This window comes from Arvicanthis niloticus, chromosome 1 (assembly GCF_011762505.2).
Source record: "Arvicanthis niloticus isolate mArvNil1 chromosome 1, mArvNil1.pat.X, whole genome shotgun sequence".
NCBI lineage: Eukaryota > Metazoa > Chordata > Mammalia > Rodentia > Muridae > Arvicanthis > Arvicanthis niloticus.
The window spans coordinates 70,290,899-70,309,923 of NC_047658.1; the positions used below are offsets into that span (position 1 = coordinate 70,290,899).

Below are 19,025 nucleotides of genomic sequence, written 5' to 3' on the forward strand. Positions count from 1 at the left end.
GGCTGAGGGCAGGTGTGTGCGGTGCGTACCTGCTTCCCTTTGGTAGACTACAAGTTCTCCATTGGCCAAAGACACAAACACCTGGTTATTCAGATACCTGAGAAAAAGGAAATAATGAGATACTTCCTGAGGCTGAAACGGGCATCCTGAGGCCAAGGATATCACGGGTACAACGGCTCTGGCTCCTAAGAGATTAATCACCATTTTATTTTTATTCTCTATCATCAAAGTTGGGGGAACCTGAGGCCGAGGAGCCACACTGACACACCATGCTAACAGTTTGGAAGATGCACAGCCGGCCTTGGTCTAGGCCTCTGTCCTGCATCTTCCTCAGAAAAGGGGGGCCAGCAGAGCTGGAGCAGAAGAACAGAGGCGGCCTATGTGCTGGCCAAGAAGACTCTGGGTGGGAAGGACAACCCGGGGCCTTACAGGATGCAGGTCACGGATGCAGCGTGCTGGAGCTTCATGCTGTTCCTGCGATCACGGATGCTATCAGAGGACTGGTAGACGTGGACACTGTGGGTTAGGGGAGCGTCTGTGATAAGTGGTCAGATCTACCAGCCCCGGGTGTCATCCCTTCACCTGGCTCCACTGTCTCTTGCCTCCACCTCCCCTCTACCAGATACTGACACAGGTTCTCTGTGTCACATACTGACACTAGTTCTCTCAAGTTTCAGGCCCTCTGGTATCCTCAGCTAGCAGGACCCCCGAGACTAGACCCACCCTCCATCCCCTAACTTTTGCTTTAGGACTCCCCTGTCCCTACCAGCCATCCTCAGTGCCCAGCCACACGGAACTCTGGTAGGCCTCAGGGTCCACGCTCAACAGGTCCTCAAGGCTGCCCCTTGTGAAGGATCCACGGCTGGATCGGCGAAGGGCCCTTCCATCCATTGGGCTGGCACCACAGGGACCGCTTGGCCCAAAGGAGCCAGAGAGTGACAGGAAGCCAGGCTCTTGCTCTTCCTCAGAGCTGGTTGTCTCTGCAGTGGCCTCCTTGGAGCTTGGGGTCTCTTCATCTGAGGGGACAAAGATCTCTATCCCTATTCCCCTCCACCGGGCAGTGAGCTGACATCTTTCTAGGTCTCAGTGTGTCCCTCCTGACCACATCCCTCCTACCCTGGTCCCTGTATCTGCTAAGGCCTTTCCCCTGCTCACTCTCAGCACTCACTACAGGTTCCTAGTCCTTGCCTGGCTATCTTAAGTCCAGCCAGGCCAAGATGGAGGGACTAGCCGCTCTACCCAGTACCCATCTTCCTTAACTGTACTCCAGGGTCTCCAGGACCCGATACATCTGTCTCGCTGCCTCCTGAGTCTTCATGCCCCTGTCCCCCACTTGGTAGACACTAACACCCAGTGAACCAACTCCAGCCTTTGCCTCCTTGGTGTCTCCTCACTCACTGTCCTCGATTCCCACCCACACTCACTGCCAAAGCTGGAGGAAATGGTAGATTGGCTGGCTTGGCTCTGTAGTGTCCCGGAGGGGCTGGGTGAAGATTCATCGTCAGAGTCGCTGTCAAAGGGCACCAACTCGGGCTGGGGGTCACCCTTGGCAGGGCCTGGATCCATCTCCAGGCCAGATCCTGAGATGGAAATGTGTAGGCATGGCTGAGGCCCTGGCTCAGCCAGTGTCACTGCTTCCTCCTCAGCTGTGGCCTCAACATCTAGCTCTGGCCCAGTGGACTCCAGTGTGGTCTCTGGGGGGTTCCTCAAGGGCTCTGGCTGCTCTCTAGAGACAAAGGAAAAAGGAACAAGAGATGCCACTAGGAGGCGCCCGAGATAGCACCCTAATCCGACCCCGCCCACGGACAGCCCACCTCCCGGCCCCGCCCATCGCCCCCGGGTCAACATTTTGTGTGTACTGGACCAAAGGCTAGTGGCCTCGTAGGCTCAACACCAGGGCCTTACCGCGGGCAGCGTGGTTGCAGGCCTGGCACCGCTCCAATACAGAGAATGCGGGCAGAGCAAACAGCGATGCAGGCCTCCACGTCTGGTTCCGCCCTCAAGCTTAGCAGGCACACCTGACCTACGTAGCCATCACTGTTGCACACCCACACCTCTGGCGCCGGCTCTGGGCAGCTGCTGAAGGTGGGGGCAGCACACGAAAACTGTGGGAAACCCCAATGGACAGGGAAAGATGAATGTTAGAATTGTGTCAGTACTGGAGGGGCGTCAGGTTTGCATATGTCTCGATACCATGCTTCATGTTAAATGCACAATGCCTGATACAAAAGTCATCCAAGCCTGTATGTACACCTACATGTACTACGAATAGGACCATGAATGTATGCACTGAATTAATATGTGATACTGGTTCTATTGGTTAGGTATGAAAACTCATACAGGTGTATGAACTAGACTTCAAATCTACAGCGTTTGTTAATATGCACACGCCTATACACGTTACACACGCCATGTGCACGCGTATATACTCAGACACGGGGAGCAATCACAATGTTTAAAGTACATATGTGAGATGGTACACAGAACAAAAACTCCTACACGCGTAGCTTTGAATAGACACATCTACACGCCCCCACGCGCGCACACACGCACCTGCATGCCACTGCGAGTTTTCATGATAGGGATGGCCTTCAGGAACTCAGGGTCTAGACAGCTTTTACTGGATGCTGTAGTAGGGGAGACAGGGCAAAAGGAGATACACCCTGCTTAGCACCCACTTCACTCTGGCTCTGCTCCCAACCCACCCCGTCTCGCTAGGGAGGGCCTGGTGCCAGCTTTGCTAGAACGAGACCATGGATCACTCCGTTTGTGTTTGGCCTCAGAGTTCTTCTCTGTACAATGAGGGGCCCTGGATCTCAAAGCTATAGACTTAATAACTTCCAGAATGCAGCTGAGTCTATACTGAAGAAAAGGAAGGTCTTAGTGGTTCAGGCCTATGCTGGGGTCCCTGTCCTAAAATGACTCTCCAGGAGTGCCTTCCCTACCAGGGAGAAACTGGGAGCCAGAGCTAACGCACAGCCTGCTGTTTCACTGTGGAAGTCTCAGATCAACCTCCTATCAGCTGCTGGAGGACAGGAGGCCAGTTCACAGAGTTCTGGCTTCTACAGTCAGGACTGCCCAGGGACTGTGAGAGAAGACACCAGCATGAACCCTAGCTCACCCAGCTTCCTCTTGGCCTCATCAAAGGCCTGCTCAAAGCCCAAGCGGGCATCGGGGTGGGGAAATTCAAAGATGTAGGAGTCGGTGCCCTCGGGTCGGGTGGCACACAGCTCCAGCTTGGTGGGTGGGAAGGCAAGGGAATAGCACAGCGCCTGCTTTTCTGACAGGTCCCGGTGCATGGCGGCTGAGAGATCCTTCAATGCATCATCCAGACTCTGTGGGAAAAGAGCCCAGGGCTCAGGCCAAGGTCTTACCACATGGGCACCTGCTGAAGGGACCTATCTCTCCCCTCAGACAATGGAAGGGAGCCTCCTTCTGCCACAGACAGTGCTGGCCTCTCTCCCCTTCAGATGTCTCCTCCCTCAGACCCCAGGCCTGTCACTTCCCTTAAGTGGGAGCAAGACTATAATTTTCCTCTTCAGCTAAGTGACAGGACCAACTGCTCCCTCAGGCAAAAGCTAAGACTGTCTCTCCCTCAGACAAGGTCAGGGGAGGTCCCAGCCAACACGGCCTTAGCTCAGGGCACAGACCTGGTGGGGGAAGCCGAGGCTCTCGGACAGCTTGCTCATTTGGCTCAGGGTGGCCAGGTCCTCATCCAGGCGGCTGATGGCCTTCTGGATGGTCTCCCGATTGGTGGCTTGAGATGCCCCTGGTGAGGACAGAGGAAAGCCATGGACACATAAGGTCAAGCTTGGACAGACACACCTCCCTTACCGCGCAGCCTTCAGCTGGACACAGGAGGGATGGGTCTGGCAAAAGGAGAGCTTCCAGACCCAAGCTCTCAGAAACAAGGTCAACAGGCAGCTTTCAGAAAAAAACAGGCTTGGGAGGAAGGGACTGGGCCTGGTTTAGAGCCACATGGCACAGAACGACCAACTCTTGGAGAACTTGCTAGGGCACCAGAAGGTGGTTTGCATGGATATGTGCATCTGGTTGCATGGAAACTAACACAGTTCTTCAAAACCAGTCTCTCATATGGGATAAAAAAATCAGTCACAAAGCAGAAAAATCGGGCAGCAAGACTCCGAGGAAACCAACACCAGCACCCGTCTCTGACAGACTCAGGCCAGCCTCACCCTTGATGATGTCTGTGTCTTCCAGGGGCAGCTTCCACAGCATCTTGTATTTGCTGGCCGTATCAATGACACTGGCTGCTGTGTACCTGTGGGTAGCCAATGGGGTGCTCTGGCTGGGGCAGGGAGTAGAGCCCACAACAGATCAATGGCTCTCCTGCCTGCACCACCCAGCCCCACCCTGGCCACTCACAGGCTCATGGAACTGCGCCGCAGGGAGCCCGACTTCCGTTTCAGGGTGGTGCAGACAAGGAGGTCTGTGAACAGGAAGAGGGATCGGTCCTTCTTGCCTCCAATTGCCTTCTGTAGGGTCCAAAGTGGCATTCAGGCTGAGTGTGCACAGTCTAGAGGCCGACCTATATTACCATGTGCCCACAGGGACTGCGAGTCCAAGGAAGGGGTAAGGGCTCTTCCCCATTTATGTGAAGTCAGGATTTGTGCAGGGCTCCCACTGTAGTGGTGGTTGGGGAACAGGAACCCGAGGGTAGCAGGCACTAGAGAGTGAACTTGGGTGGGTTGACAGTACATGGGGGAAGCAGCGAATGGAAGACCACTTACCACTTCAGTAACCATCTCCTGCCTCAGGAACCGCCGCAGGGGGGCCTGGAGCTGTTGGGTAGGAGAAACAAGGGGTCTTAAGAACTAGTTATTAATCCATTAACCCTGCAGTGATCAGTTGGCCACTCTATGAACGAGGTCAGCCAGAACAACATCCTGTCTTCTCTTCTGTGCTGCCAGGCAGGGACACAAGGTCAGACAGAGGAGGAGGAGGACACAGAAGGGTGGGGCACTGTGGTCACAGAAGCAAGCAGACCACAGACCTGGATGTGGATGGCCACAACCCGGGTGACAGACGCAGATACAGTCAGGCACAGGATGGGGCATGGCAGGGTGGGGCACGTACATCCTCCATGCCCTCGATGTGGGCTTCGATCTCCTGCAGCACGCGGGCATGCCGCTCAGCCTCCTCAGCACTCCGCACGCCCTTGTTGATGCGTTCAGCCACCTGCTTAATGTTCCTCTGAGCATCGAGCAGCAGTGGGTGGTCTGGATGGTCTTCTGGTGTGTGCTTCAGAAGGTCCTGGGGTGGGAATGGGGACCTGCTTAGCTGCCCTTGAGGCACTGACTGCTAGAGCACAAGAAACTAAGGTATAGGCATCAAGGAGGACTTTCTTTCCTGCCGGGAGTCTGGGAACAGACATGCTCACACTCCACGTCTCCCGGTCCAACCAGCCCCATGCCTACCTTCACCAGCAGCTCATAGCGTGGGATTCTCTGCACAGGCTTGATCATGAGGTCGGACAGCGCCTGCTTTTCCTTGTTCTCACGCATGCTTTGCTGAAACCCAAGGCAGAGTGGAGGGGTTCCCATGTGAGGAACGACTCGACACACTCCTCACCACGTCCCTCCAGGTGAGCCCAAGGGCAGAAGCTGACACACTTGCTAGCAGCACAGGGTTCTGGTCACGAGCTCCTGGGATGCCCAGTGCTAGCCTGATGTGAGGTTCTTCACCCCACCCCAGTCCACGTACCTCCAAGAACTTGAGAAAGGCTGGCCTGGCCTCCTTAGCTACACGCACAGCATCCTTTGCATTAAGGAAGTTATCGATATAGGCTGAATAGATGTTCACCAGGACGTCTTTGGAGAACTGTGGGTGAGGAGGCAGGTTAGGCAGGCTGAGGTGTCCCTCACCCACGTCACCCTGTCCTAGCCTCCGTCTATGTAACCTGAGTAGGAGTGACCCATTCTAGCTTCTGGGACTCTGCCTGTGCAGTTCTGTCCTCCAGGAGGAACACCCCTCTCAGCCCAACCAAACACTCCTGGCACTGAGCCGCAGCCTGCTTTTATGGACTGTGCTTGCTGCCTGACTTAGGGGCTCTCTCCTGGCAGAATGAAGCCTGGCTCAGGACAGGGTACACGCTGGTGGCTAATCCTGCTGGTCGGCTGGTGGTAGGTGCTCGGTCAGGTGGCTTTCCTTCAAAGGAGGACAACTGGGTTCTTGTCTCAACTGCACCAAGGACAGGCTAAGATACAGGTCTTGGAGTCCCTGATTCTCTAAGGTGCCAAGTGTTCCTGTCTCTGAAGGATGTGGCTGAGCCCAAGTAGACGAGGGAGGACAACTGTCTTGGAAGGGCCTGCCCTGGTTTGAGCCCCTGGTGAGCCCACAGATAGCATCCAGGTCCATACAGAGGTTGAGCTTAAGTGACAGAGGGTGAGGGCAACAACACTTAATCCTACCTGGTGGCACCAGTTTCTAAGCAACAAGAACAAACTAAATCCCTCTGTAGGGTAAGGGTCCACTCTAACTAACTCCCTCTGTAGGGTAAGGGTCCACTCCACCTTGTATTACCCACATTTAAACAAGCTCACAGCCCAAAGGAGAGAGGACTTTTTATTTTTAAGACACAGTTTCACTATGTATCCCTGACTGGCTTTAAACTTGCTATGTGGACCATTTCTTCTTTTTGGCTCATGGAATTTTCTGGATCTACAGTTTTGCTTTTGTAACTATGTGGCTCTAAGTTAACACTTTGAGTTCAGTCATTGTCAAGAATTCTTGGGAATTCAAAAATGTAACTTAAAAAATTTTCAAATATAATTAAACTTACAGTATGTTTGCAGGGATTTTAATAAAATGAAATATTTTGTTTGTAGGGTTTTGTTTTTGTTTTTTTTTTGAGACACAGTTTCTCTGTGTAGCCCTGGCTGTCTTAGAACTCCTTCTGTAGACCAGGCTGGCCTCAAACTCACAGAGATCCACCTGCCTCTGCCTCCCAAGTAATGGGATTAAACATGTGTATGACCACCGCCCAGCTTTGTTTGTTTGTTTTGGGGTTGTTTTTTGTTTGCTTGTTTTTGTTTTAACTTTGCTTTTGTGGTTCTTTTGGAATTCTGAGCCAGCTCTGAAGGACCTTGAGAAGCTCATGGGATGCTGTGGTTCGTGGGACGACGAGTATGTGGCAGATGACAGGCAAGGCCATGCCCTAGGATATATACTATGCAGGATAATGCCCAGCATGCAAAAAGCACCAGAGGGTATGAACTATGGTTATTAAAAAAGGAGCCAGAATGCGGTGAGCATCAATGTCACACCTCCAATGTCAAGGACCCCCAATGAACGTGGGGTCCTGGTTAGCAGCAGTGCCAGCTCCCCCATCCATGTCCCAGTCAAGGTCTACGGCTGCAGTCCCCGCAGCAGGGGCACTCACCGACTGGACGAGCAGGGCTCCCACCTTCTGCTGGGCGTGCCACGTCTGCACGCAGTGGCGCACCTGCTCTAGGAACTGCTCGTGGTGCTCCAGCAGCTCGGGGATCTGGTCGAAGATCTCGTCCACCAGAGATGGGTCACACAGCAACGAGTTCTCTGGCTGCTTCAGTGGCTGCATATAGCCCTGGAGGACGCACAGGGTCAGTCCATCTTCCTCCAGCGTACCCTCACCTCACCTGCACAGGTCTCTGCACAGGGAATCACCTGGGCCTGCAGCTCAGTGACTTGTCACTGTGCCTTTCTGGTTAGACCAGAAGCTCAGCAGTGGGAGGAAGACTCTGTCCCCAAATGCTACCTGTCATATGTCTCGCTCAGGGCTTTGTCAAAGGATGAGAAGGAGCACAGGGAAAGCACGATAGACTCATGAAAAGAACTTGGAGGGAGGGAAGCAAGAAGACGGGGAGAGTGGGACGCTCTCTGGGAGACAGCTCCACCTTGTTAACTTAATAAATATTTACTGAGTTTGCAGCACTGTTTTAAGAGATAGAAGACAGCAACGAATAAGAAGACCCAAAAGATAAACACAATGGCATACACCTGTAATCTCAGTACTCAGAAGACTGAGGTAGGAGGATTACCACAAGTTTAAGGCCAGCCTGGGCTACATAGTGAGATCTTCTCTCAAAAAAACTAGCCAAAGAAAAGATCTAACAGAGTTTATATCTAGTCAAATGAAACACAAAAAACAAAACCACACTTCACCAACTGTGGTATATCTAAGATATACGGTTATTTTTAGTTACCTTCTAGGGGAAAAAAACTGAAGCCAATTAAATTATGATATGTTACCTACTATACAATAAACTCGGAATTTATTGAAGTGAGAAAGCCTTCTTGGGTTTTACATTAAAGTAGTGGTAGGCAGGGCACTGGAAGCTATCTCTGAAACTACTGGCGGCCTGTACTAAAGACTAGTTTAAAAGTTTTTGCATTTCCTGGGCAGTCTGTGACTAGATTTTCTGTTTTTCACCACAAATGTACATTTAGTGGTGATTTTTAAGCACGAACAGCAAGCCCCTCCACTGGCATTTGCATGGCAAGATCCCCCTCTACTGGCCTATGATGCAACTGCAAGCCAAAAAAATGAAGGGGTTTTTGAAAGACATATGTGATGTTACATTTGTAAAATAACATTTATATTAAACATTTTAAAAAATCTGGCTTGTTTTGTAAAATAAACTTGAAAAAGTCAAAGCTGAACAGAATAATCTTGGCTGGCTGAAGAATCTGAAAACGCTCAGGGTGACTTCTAGCAGCTGGCCTCCTTATACAGGGCTCTCTGGCCAGTACGAGCCAGAACCTTGACCGGTCAGGATCTGGGGTTTCTCTCAGAGCAAAAGTGACAGCATTCACCTCTGGGTCACCCGGCAGAGGTGCAGGCACACAGTAGGAGCCATGAAGCCGCACACCAGAGAGCCAGAAGCTGGGGGTGGGGGGGAGGCACATAAGCCATGGAAGAAATAAACAAGCAATTCTACAGTATGCCAGGAGGGAATAAGAACTCTGGAAGCAGGAGAATAGAGGGGTGAAATCCAGGAAAAGGGTATAGAGTTATGGCCTGGGTTCAAATCCCACCTCCTGACTGCCGCCCTTGGTATGTGATTCCTTTGTTTGTTTTTATCTGAGCTGATACACACATACACATACAAACAGCAATACACACATATACATACCACCACACACACACACACACACAAACAGCAACACACACATATATACATACCAACACACATACACACAAACACATACACAAACAGCAGCGCACACAAGCAACACATGCGCATACATACACATGCACACACATGGACACACACACATACAAACACATGCACACACACACCAGCACACACACACACACAAACAGCAACACACACATATATATACACACCAACACACATACACACCAACACACACACACACATACACACACACACACACACACACACAAACAGGCAGTATGTGAGATGCTACGGGCATCTCTCTTAAGATACGCACTTGGGACAGGTGATATCATGATCCCCACCCCCCACCCCCCCACCCCTGCTCTACAGTCAGGGCAGGTGAGGCACAACTGGGTCCACGATCTGTTCCAGGTTACACAGTTGACCAAGAAGTGCAGCCAAGTTAAAGCACTAGAGCCAGGCTCCAGGACCCTGGAGAGAGCGGCCTCCCGTTCACACTCCTGGGCTGCGGTACCCCAGCCCTTGGGTTCTTCTGCTCACCTCTACCTCTCCCCTTCCACCCAGAAATCTCAATTTTGTGCCTTCAACTCCAGGCCTGCTTGCCTCACAGAGCCCAGAGGATTCTGATTCCAGGCCGGCCTGCTCTGTGTCCCACGTCTCCTCCTCCCTGCTGACAGGCATGAGAGGCAACATCTCCATCTTTCCATCTTCCCTTTGGGAAAATACATGAACAGCCTCATTTTGCCAGCAAAACCAAGAAGTGAAGAGACTCAAACTCCTGTCCCCAGTAGGGAACAAGCAACTCAAAGCCAGCCAGCCAGCCAGCCAGCCAGCCAGCCTGCCTGCCTGCCTGCCTGCCTGCCTGCCTGCCTGCCTGCCTGCCTGCCTGCCTGCCTGCCTGCCTGTCTGTCTGTCAGACTGTACTGCCTCCAGCTCTCACCAGGGGATGGCCATGGGTTCTTGCATGATTACTCTCTTCTTGTCTGACATCTTGGGGATCCCTCCTCAGGTTTCCTTGTGCCAGAAGAGACCCTAGACCTTGCCTGGCTTCTTGCCTTTCTCCTTGGCAGCCACTTCTGGTGGTGACGGTGGCTTCTCCACTGTCTTGATCTTTGCTTCTGCTGTGTCCTCTACCTGTTCCCCTCAACAGGCTCTCTGCTAAAATCCTACCCACCCCTCAGGTCTCTGCTGGGCACCCCAAACCCAGAGTCACATTCCCTGAGCCCACACGACAGGACGTCCTTATTCTATGTTCTTAGCTCATTGGATATTTTGATAAAACCAGAGGCAATGTGTTTCTTCTATCATTTGTCACTTTAACTAGTTTCTTTTATGTTTTTGAAACACGACCTCATGACCTCCCTTGGACTATCCATTAGTCAAAGATAACCTTGTATTTTCGATCCTCTTGCCTCTGCCTCTTGAGTGCTGGGATTATAGGTGTGTACCACCAAACCTGGCTTATGCAGGCCTGGGAATCAAATCCAGGGTTTCTTGCATGCTAGATAAGTACTCTGTTGAGTTACATTCCTAGCCCCACTTTAATCAGTTTTAAGTGTTCAGATTAGCACACACACATCCACACTGTTGTGTAAATGCCAACCTCATCTCCCAGCTGAAAACTCTGGACTACTGAACACTAACTCTCCACCTCACCCTTCCCCAGCCCCAGCCTCCCTGGGGCCCCCGCCACCACCATTCCACCTTCTATCTCTGAAAGCTTAGCTACTGCAGCACCTTGAACACAAGCCATCCAGTACTGGCTGTTTGTGCTGGCTCACTTCACTTAGCACCGTGTCGTCCTGCGTGTGTTGGAATCACCCTCCTTTTCTAGTGGAGTACTACCCATATATGTCCACACCCTTGAATTCTGTGTCACCACGCCAGCCACTTCTGGTGGTGACAGTGTGACCTATCCAGCTGGTGAGGGCGACTCTCCTGAATAATAGCCCATGAGTTCCAGGGAAAAGACTCATGTCCCTCAGGCTCACTGCTGAATGGAGACCCCTGCACTGCTCAGAGAATAGGGTTTGGTCTACAGAAGGGCTCTGTGTAGATATGTGGAAGGGGAGGAGGGGGAAGAAGGAATGGTGAGTGTTTCTGGATATTTCCTGGGGTCTGCTTCCCCCTGAGCTGTGGCGGTTTGAATAAGCTCATTTTCAGTGTGTTTGTGGGCCCCATTTCAGCACGCACACCCAGGCTCTGGCCTCTGCCCATAATCCTGCCACAGATGCACCCTCTCCATCTGTGCTCCACCTCTCCCAGGCCAGGGGCCCAGGCATAGACCTGTCTTCCCACCTCACACACACTCCCCACAGTTCCTGGAATCCCCACCCTCGACCTGAGCAGCTTACCTCCTAAGTGTCTCTCCCCGCCCTTTTCCTTCCCATGGTTTGTCTCCTTACTGAAGCCCTGTGGCCGTGGTCCCGCTTCTTCTTCTGCCACCCAGTAGTCATGCAGACTTCCCAAAGCACAAGTCCAACCACATGCCTACCTGTCTCAAAACCCTCTGATGACCCTCCAGAAACCCACTGTGGTCCAAATCCCTCTCCTGGGATTCAAGGACCCCATGGCATGACCCTTGCTGGCTCCCACAACATCACCCAAGAACTAACCCCTCATACTCCACACCACATAGCTCCCTAAATGTGCATGCCCTCTGCAGAACAGAACCATCCCCACTGCACCTTCTCTGGGGAGCTTTCCCTGATGGCACAGCGGTCAGGCACCTCCCATGCTCTACAGCAGTGGTTTTCAATCTGTGAGTCATGACCCCCACAAAGATCCCATATCAGATATTCTGCATATTATATATTTATGCTACGATTCATAACAGCAGCAATATTAGTTATGAAGTAGCAGCAAAGTAATTTTATGGTTGGGGGGTCACCACAACATGAGGCTGTATTAAAGGGTCACAGCATTGGAAAGGTCGAGGACCACTGCTCTAGAGGCTCCATCCACTCGGAGGCTCTTCTTTCCTGCATCCTTGGGCTTCCCGTATGTCCTGAGCACATACTTAGCATTTGATTCTAGTCACAGAAAGGGGAAAAGGTGCGCAGCTCAAAACTGGGTCCAGGACTGCTGAGGGGAGGTGGTAACTCTAGGGTAGGGACTCCCACTCCACCTGGACCCTCTAGTCTCACCAACCCTGCACGGGTGGCCACACCCAGGGTCACAGCTCTTTGCTCTCAGTCCCCACCTGTCTGCTGCCCACACGGGGAGGTTGCTCTCAGGCCTCGGCCATGGCCTCACCTGCATTAGGGTACGTAGTGACTCCACATACGATTGCTCTGTGTCCAGCAGGGTCATGGTCACGTGCTTCCTCATGTCCTGCGGGGACAGAAGTAGAAGGTGAGTGGCCCTTTGTTCCTCTTAGTCTCTGTCACCTTCAGCTACATTCAAGCACACCTGCACACAGAGAGAGCCCATCTGCTCCTTTCCCGGGCCAGCTTCCTGTTCCCCAGTTTCCCAAAGCATCCTGGACCTCCATTCTGCCAGACCTTCGCTCAGGCATTCCCTGCTGGGAATGCGGCCCTGAGTCTCAAACACACCCTTCCTAGTGGATCCCTGCTCTCCTACCCAGACAGGTTCTGGACAAAGACAAAACCAACAACAATAAACTCTCTTATTTACAAAGGAAGATGCCTCTGGGCTACACCCACTCTAGAGACTTACTCTGAACACACCAAGTTCCAGCTTGCTGCTATGAGGACATGGGACATGTTTGACCTGGCTGTGTGTCACAGCATCCCTCAGAGTAGACGCTGTCGCTTCCTGCTATAGAAGAAATTGCGGCTGAGGGAAGTAAAGTTTGTGCTGGAAGCATCAGGGTTCTGACAAGGCTGGGTCCCAGGTCTCAGATAAAATACTACAAAGCTCTACTTAAACCAGGCCCGGCTCCAGGCACTCCTAGTCTGTGTGTCTCTGTGTGTGTCTCTCTGTGTGTGCACGCACGCGTGTGCACGTGTTCAGGTTCACTCACCAAGGCAGTATGTGTGGACATAAGAGGTCAATGAAGTATTTTCTTCTATTGCTCTTCACATTATTTTATTTTATTTATTTATTTTTTAACGCAGAGTTACTCATTGAACCTGGAGCTCACTGTTTCAGCTAGTCTGGTTGGCCAAGGAGCTCAGATATCTGTCTCTGCTCTCTAGCACTGAGGTCACAGACACACACTGATGGGGTTACAGACACACACTGATGGGGTCATAGACGAGACGCACACTGATGAGATCACACACACCGATGAGGTCACAGACATACTGATGGGATCACAGATGCACACTGATGAGGTCACAGACACGCTGATGAGGTCACAGAGACACTGATGGGGTCACAGATGCATACTACTATGTCCAGCTTTTACAACTCTGGGAGTGTAAGCACAGGCCTTCATGTTTACCCTTCAAACCATTTCACCAGCCCTCCTCCTCCTTCTGAGGCAGGGTCTTCTATAGACCGGGCTGTGGAGACTTTCCTAGTGTTAGGGGTTACAAGTACTTACGTCTGGCTTATGCACTGCTGTAGAACAAGGTGCACATGCTAGGCAAGCCCTGTACTCACCGAGCTACAACCTCAGCCTATCTCAGAACAGGGGAACCACTGATGCTTACATATACAGGACCCAAGAGTCCCTTGAGGGTTGCTCGGCATCTGCACCCACATCATAAGGCACTGGGTCCCTGTCCCTAAGACTTTGTTAGAAACTAGCTTGGGAATGTCACCTGCTGCCAACTTCCACAGACCCCAACCTTATCCAGGAAATCCTCCCAGACAGCACCCATCCCACCAGCCTATATCCTGGCAAGGACTCCACTCCAGGACCCCATACTGACACCTGGGTCTCTATACTGGCCCTAGGCAAGGTGTGGGGCCTACGCATTTGTCTGGGCCATGCCTGGGACTCCAGCCATCAAGGCCTGCATATTCAAGACTCTCTGTGTGGAAATTCTGGAATGGATGCTTATGCTTGGGCACCCCCAGTTCTTGTCTTGACATCCCTTACTGCAGAGCTTCAGTGAGGGGACCTGCCGGACCACTGCTCTGCCCACAGTCCCTGGACTGCTCAGTATTACACTCTATTAGTATATGTTTGCTTGTTGGGACAAGGCCTTACTCTGTAGCTCAGTATATAGCCCAGAATTCCTCGGTCTCTCTAGTGCAGAAGCCACAGGCTACCGTGACCAGTTTACTTCTCACTCTGCAGGCTATGGTAAGCTTACCTCATGTGCTGCTGTTCCTCTGACCCTGGAACTGGGGGGGATCAGCCTGGTCCCCCAATAGCTGACAAGGAGGCACACTCAGAAGTGGGCTCCCACTCTGAGCTCTAGTGAGACACAGGTGCTATCTCTCCTTGGGACAGAGGAGGCCAACTTACTCCACTTCTGCAAGCTCTGTGCTGAGCTGTGTTCCTCAGGCTCTACCTCAGAGACCCCAACTAGGAGTAGGCTATTTATACTGGGTGCTTCTGGAGCCCTTAAAAACTTAAAGCAACTTTGGGTCTCTCATGTCCGCTCCTGCCTGTGCTGGCAGCCCCCAGAACAGCCCCATACCTCACAAGCATGTTCAAGGTTCAAGACCCAGGTGTCACCCACTGCACAGATGAGTCAAGTCAGAGAAGTGACAAGCCTTGCCCAAGATCATGTGGTCAGTGACAGACACCTCACGCAGAGCCCTAGGGTCCCATTATCAGGGACCTCAGGCCACAGACCTCCCCAGCTCTGCTCTTCCTGGCCATGTGACTTTGGTGGCCCTGCTGCCATACTCCTTCATGAAATGGAATAAAAACCCTTTGTTCCTGGTACCATACAAGCTCCACGCTTGGCAATGGGTAACAGGGAGGTGTCCACACGCACAGCGACCCTAACTGTCCCTTCTCATTCCACTTCCCTGAGACTTCATTGCAAGTTTTCTGAACAATAGGACAGCCAGACCAAGCTTGGGGCCTCAACACTACTGTCCCTGCCCACACTCACTGGCCAGCCATCCCCAACCTGGGTCATGGTCAGAAGTTTCCTGAGAGAGAGGGCTGGCACTGGGCCTGCTGGCCGGGAGGCTAGGGTGGCAAAGGGAGCTGACGCTGCAATGCCCCCTCTCCCAGCCTCCTCCCTGCTGCAAAGCACAGTGGGTTGTCATTCAGCTGTCAGGTAAAGCACAGAAAACAAGGCCAGCTCCTTGTTACTGCATGGAGCACCCTCTGCACGTGTCCAGACACGGGAGCAGTGCAGGGGGGTGGGGGACAGAGGAAGCAGGAGATGGAGGGACAAAGCAGCTGTCAACCAGATCGGCAGGCCCACCTGTTCCAGGCTGGCCAGCCCTTCAGCCTGCTTCCCTCAGGATCCCCTTACCCTTCAACAGCCACAGACAGGCCCCTGGCATTGGGACCAAGGGGACCTGTGGGAAGGTAGACACAGCAGGAACTTGGTAAGGGGAACTCTCCTGTCATTAAACCCAAAGACCGAGGAGACCCTTATGTACCAAGCGTGAAGAAAAACACACACAGAGAGACCATGAAGGCCAGATGCCCCACATCAAGACAAAAATGAAGCCTACTTATCCAGCTGCGAGGTAGGTCCTCCTGCCCAGACTCCTGGAGCACTGGAGACACAGATGCACAACACAGTACAGTACCCGGATTAGACCTAGTCCCCATTGTGCCCAGAGCATGGAACAGAGTCAGGGCCCAGACAAACACAAATCAAGGCAGCATCTCTGGTCCCTGCCTCCTCCAGTCTCCAGAAAGGCCGCTGGGGGCAGGAATGGGGACACCACCTTTCCTACAGCACCACAGCACGACATCTCTAGGCCCCATGGTCCCAGTGGCAAAGTGGCAGTTCTGGCTACCCTCAGTACATACACACAGCTGGGGCCCATCAACCCTGAGGGAGGTTGGAAATCTGGCTTTCCTGGACCCCAAGGTGTCCCAGGAACAAATTTGCTTTCTTTCACCTGACCCATTTGACAAGAGAGTACTGTTCTGAGCCTTGATCTTTATAGTGCCCTGCCAATCTGACCAGCGCAGAGTTGGCCATGCTAGTTGGCTATGGGGAAGAAGCTCATCAACCTCTGGCTTCATCTGAGGTCAGCTGTCCCTAAGCCCGGCGTTGACAGTCAGGCAGAATCCTGGTGCCTGATCCAAGTTCCAGGCCCTGTTCTCCAGCATCTGCCCGCGCTTCCCCCATCTCCTGGGTCTGCGGCATCCTAGGCCAAGACCCAAGTTCCCGGCTGCCCCTCCCCCTCCCGGTACCTGGGCCTCCCCCGGGTCCTCCGCGGTGTCAGAGCCCCCGCCCCCGCCCCCGGCGGACTCCCCGGAGGCGGCGGCCGGGCCCAGATCGCGCATGTCTTCCAGCGCGATGGTGAACTGGGCCAGGGTCTTCACCATCTGAAGCATGCGGCCGGCCTGCCGCCGGGGCGGGTACTGCGCAGAGTCGGAGGGACCCCTCCCACCCGCGCTCCTCGGGGGCCTCAGCCCCGCCGCTGTGGTGGTGGCGGCGTTAGTAGCAGCGTCGGTGAGGGCGCAGCCCGCGGTGGCGCTGCGGACTCCTCCGCACTGGGAGTGCGCACGGCGTCGCAGGGGGAATGTCCCGCCCTCTGCGCGCCGCCCCTTCTCCCGCAACAAGCCTTGAGCGACGGGACCTCGCACCCCCGCCTCAGGACGCAAGTCACACACACCCGCGGGCAAAGATGCATCCACAGTGTATGTAGCTCGAGCACAGAGATTTACACGCAGGAGCCATGGATGAACAGAGTTAGTATAGAACAGGCACAGGTATAGGGTAGGGTCAAGCGCACTCTCACATACAGATCCCCAAATCCTGACTCCCACGAGCCTGACCCACCATCTCTCACAATGATAACTTTCTTGATCAATAACTACAGCATGACAGAAGCAGACACCCATCCATGTAGGCATCAAATGCAGATGGCTGAAAACCTCACTGGCCCCAGCCAGTGAGAGAGGGATTTGGGTGTGATAAAGGCTGTCACACAAATCACCGACATTAAGTCACCCCTATCCCCAACACCATCTCCCCCAGCTTAGTGATCTGTACCTGGCTCCAGTCCTGTTCCCTTCAGTGCCTCTCCCCATGACCCACACTGGGGCGGGCCTCTGACTCCCTACCCCCATCTGCCCTCTCCCAACTTCTTAGCATTTATTTAAACAAATGCCAGGCTCCTTCCTCAAATGCCAGGACAAAACTAGAATCTACTCTAGGGCCCACTTAAGTAGGACTGGGATGTGGTGAGAAACAACTTTGACACCAAATCCCACTGGGCACAAGGGAAGAGGTCCATACACTCTGCAGTACCCCTCGCTAGCCCCACTTCCTTCAACAATGGTGGCTCCCACAGTCACCAAGCTCCCATCTGACTTCCTCTCTCCAATCTGTTCCCTCTGGATCTCCTGAGTAATGGGATAATGAACCTCCATCACCCAAGCCAGGCTCACCCTTGTTCCCACTCCCTTCCTTGTTTCATCCTAGCCAACTCTCCTGGTCTAGAAAAGACACCTCTCCCTTGCCTCGGGGCCTTGACCTAAGCCTTTTCCTTCTCCTAGCAACTAATGCCTTTTCTTTTCACTTAAAACTTCTACACAAATGTCACCTCTTCTAGGAAGCCCTTCTGAGTCTTCAGAGTAGGTGCTGCGTGCCTGTTCTGTGCTCTCCAAGATCTACAGTTTTCTTAACTACACACACTCTGTGATAATGGATTTGAGCAATGTCTGGATTGAGGCCCACCTTCTCCCAGGAGACTGCTGGGCCCCCTGAGGTAAGCGTCCGTCATAAGCCAGGCACTGAACACATGTAACAGACAGTGGGTTAACAGACCAGTCCCCTTTGCCAGCCAGCCTGGGTAGATTTCTGGACATCTCTTTAACATGGAGGTCCCTGTACCCCTCTCTTTCCAGCCCTGCTTCCTTAGCCACAACTCCACACCCCATTCTACAGAACTTTTAAAAATATTTGCATATTTTAAAATCTATATGTATGAGTATTTTGCCTGCATGTGTACCTGCTTGGTGGCCAGGGAGACCAGAAGAGGGTGTTGGATCCTGGCACTCAAATCAGGGCCTTCTGTGAAAGTGGCAAGTACTTTCAACTGCTGAGCCATCTCTCCAACCCAGGAACTGTTTTTAACACCCTCCTCCAAGGTCTCATGTAGCCCAGGGTGGCATTAAACTGGCCATATAGTAGAGGATGACCCCAAACTTCTGACTCCTCTGTAAGCACCTTCTCAGTTCTGGTATTACAGGCATACACTACCATGCCTGGTTTGTAGCATGCCCTTGCTTGAAACCAGGGTCTTGTGCATGCCATGCAAGCAATCCACCAACTTAGTTTGTCCCTAGCACCTCTAAGTTTTGCTACCAGAACTAAAGAATGAACTTGGGACCTTCCGAAAACCAAGCAAGGGGTGGGTGGGCTTTCTTTCTTCCTGTGATGCTGTTTGTTTGCGCCTGAGTCTTCCTATGCAGCTCAGGCTAGCCTCAAACTCATGATCCTGCTAGGGATGTAGCTTAGTGGCAGAGGGCTTGTCTAGGCTGTGTGAGGTTATGAGTCCAATCCCCAGAACATTTAAAAAAGTGCATATAACTTTTGTCCAGCCAAGACAGGATACACCTATAAACCCAATACTTGGGAAGTGGAGGCAGGAGGCTCCACTGTTGAGTGTCATCCTCAGCTATATAGTAAGTTCAAGGCCAGCCTGGGCTACAAGAGGCCCTGTCTCAGGAGCAAAACAAAACAGGTCTGGGAATATACTTCATTGGAAGAGCCCTTGCCTGGAGTATAATGCCCTAGGTTCAGTTCCCAGCACTGAAAACAAGCATACAAAGAGCATGGTGATTCTCCTGCCTCCTCCTGAGTACTGGCATTA

The 19,025-nt window shown here is 52.6% G+C and overlaps 1 protein-coding gene across 1 annotated transcript in view; it reads right to left on the reverse strand.

Moving 5' to 3' along the window:
• The window catches only part of Arhgef17 (Rho guanine nucleotide exchange factor 17), a 57,249-nt gene that overhangs the window by 8,592 nt on the left and 29,632 nt on the right, over positions 1-19,025 (reverse strand). Inside the window, exons 2-17 of the mRNA XM_034500431.2 lie at positions 12,399-12,476; positions 7,403-7,585; positions 5,725-5,841; positions 5,439-5,531; positions 5,098-5,274; positions 4,752-4,802; positions 4,387-4,496; positions 4,197-4,282; positions 3,651-3,769; positions 3,122-3,335; positions 2,554-2,627; positions 1,906-2,105; positions 1,425-1,726; positions 767-1,016; positions 430-516; positions 30-97 (exon numbers count right to left, since the gene is read on the reverse strand). Coding sequence (XP_034356322.1) covers positions 30-97; positions 430-516; positions 767-1,016; positions 1,425-1,726; positions 1,906-2,105; positions 2,554-2,627; positions 3,122-3,335; positions 3,651-3,769; positions 4,197-4,282; positions 4,387-4,496; positions 4,752-4,802; positions 5,098-5,274; positions 5,439-5,531; positions 5,725-5,841; positions 7,403-7,585; positions 12,399-12,476 — 2,209 coding nt within the window. The remainder of the gene's footprint in view (positions 1-29; positions 98-429; positions 517-766; positions 1,017-1,424; positions 1,727-1,905; positions 2,106-2,553; positions 2,628-3,121; positions 3,336-3,650; positions 3,770-4,196; positions 4,283-4,386; positions 4,497-4,751; positions 4,803-5,097; positions 5,275-5,438; positions 5,532-5,724; positions 5,842-7,402; positions 7,586-12,398; positions 12,477-19,025) is intronic.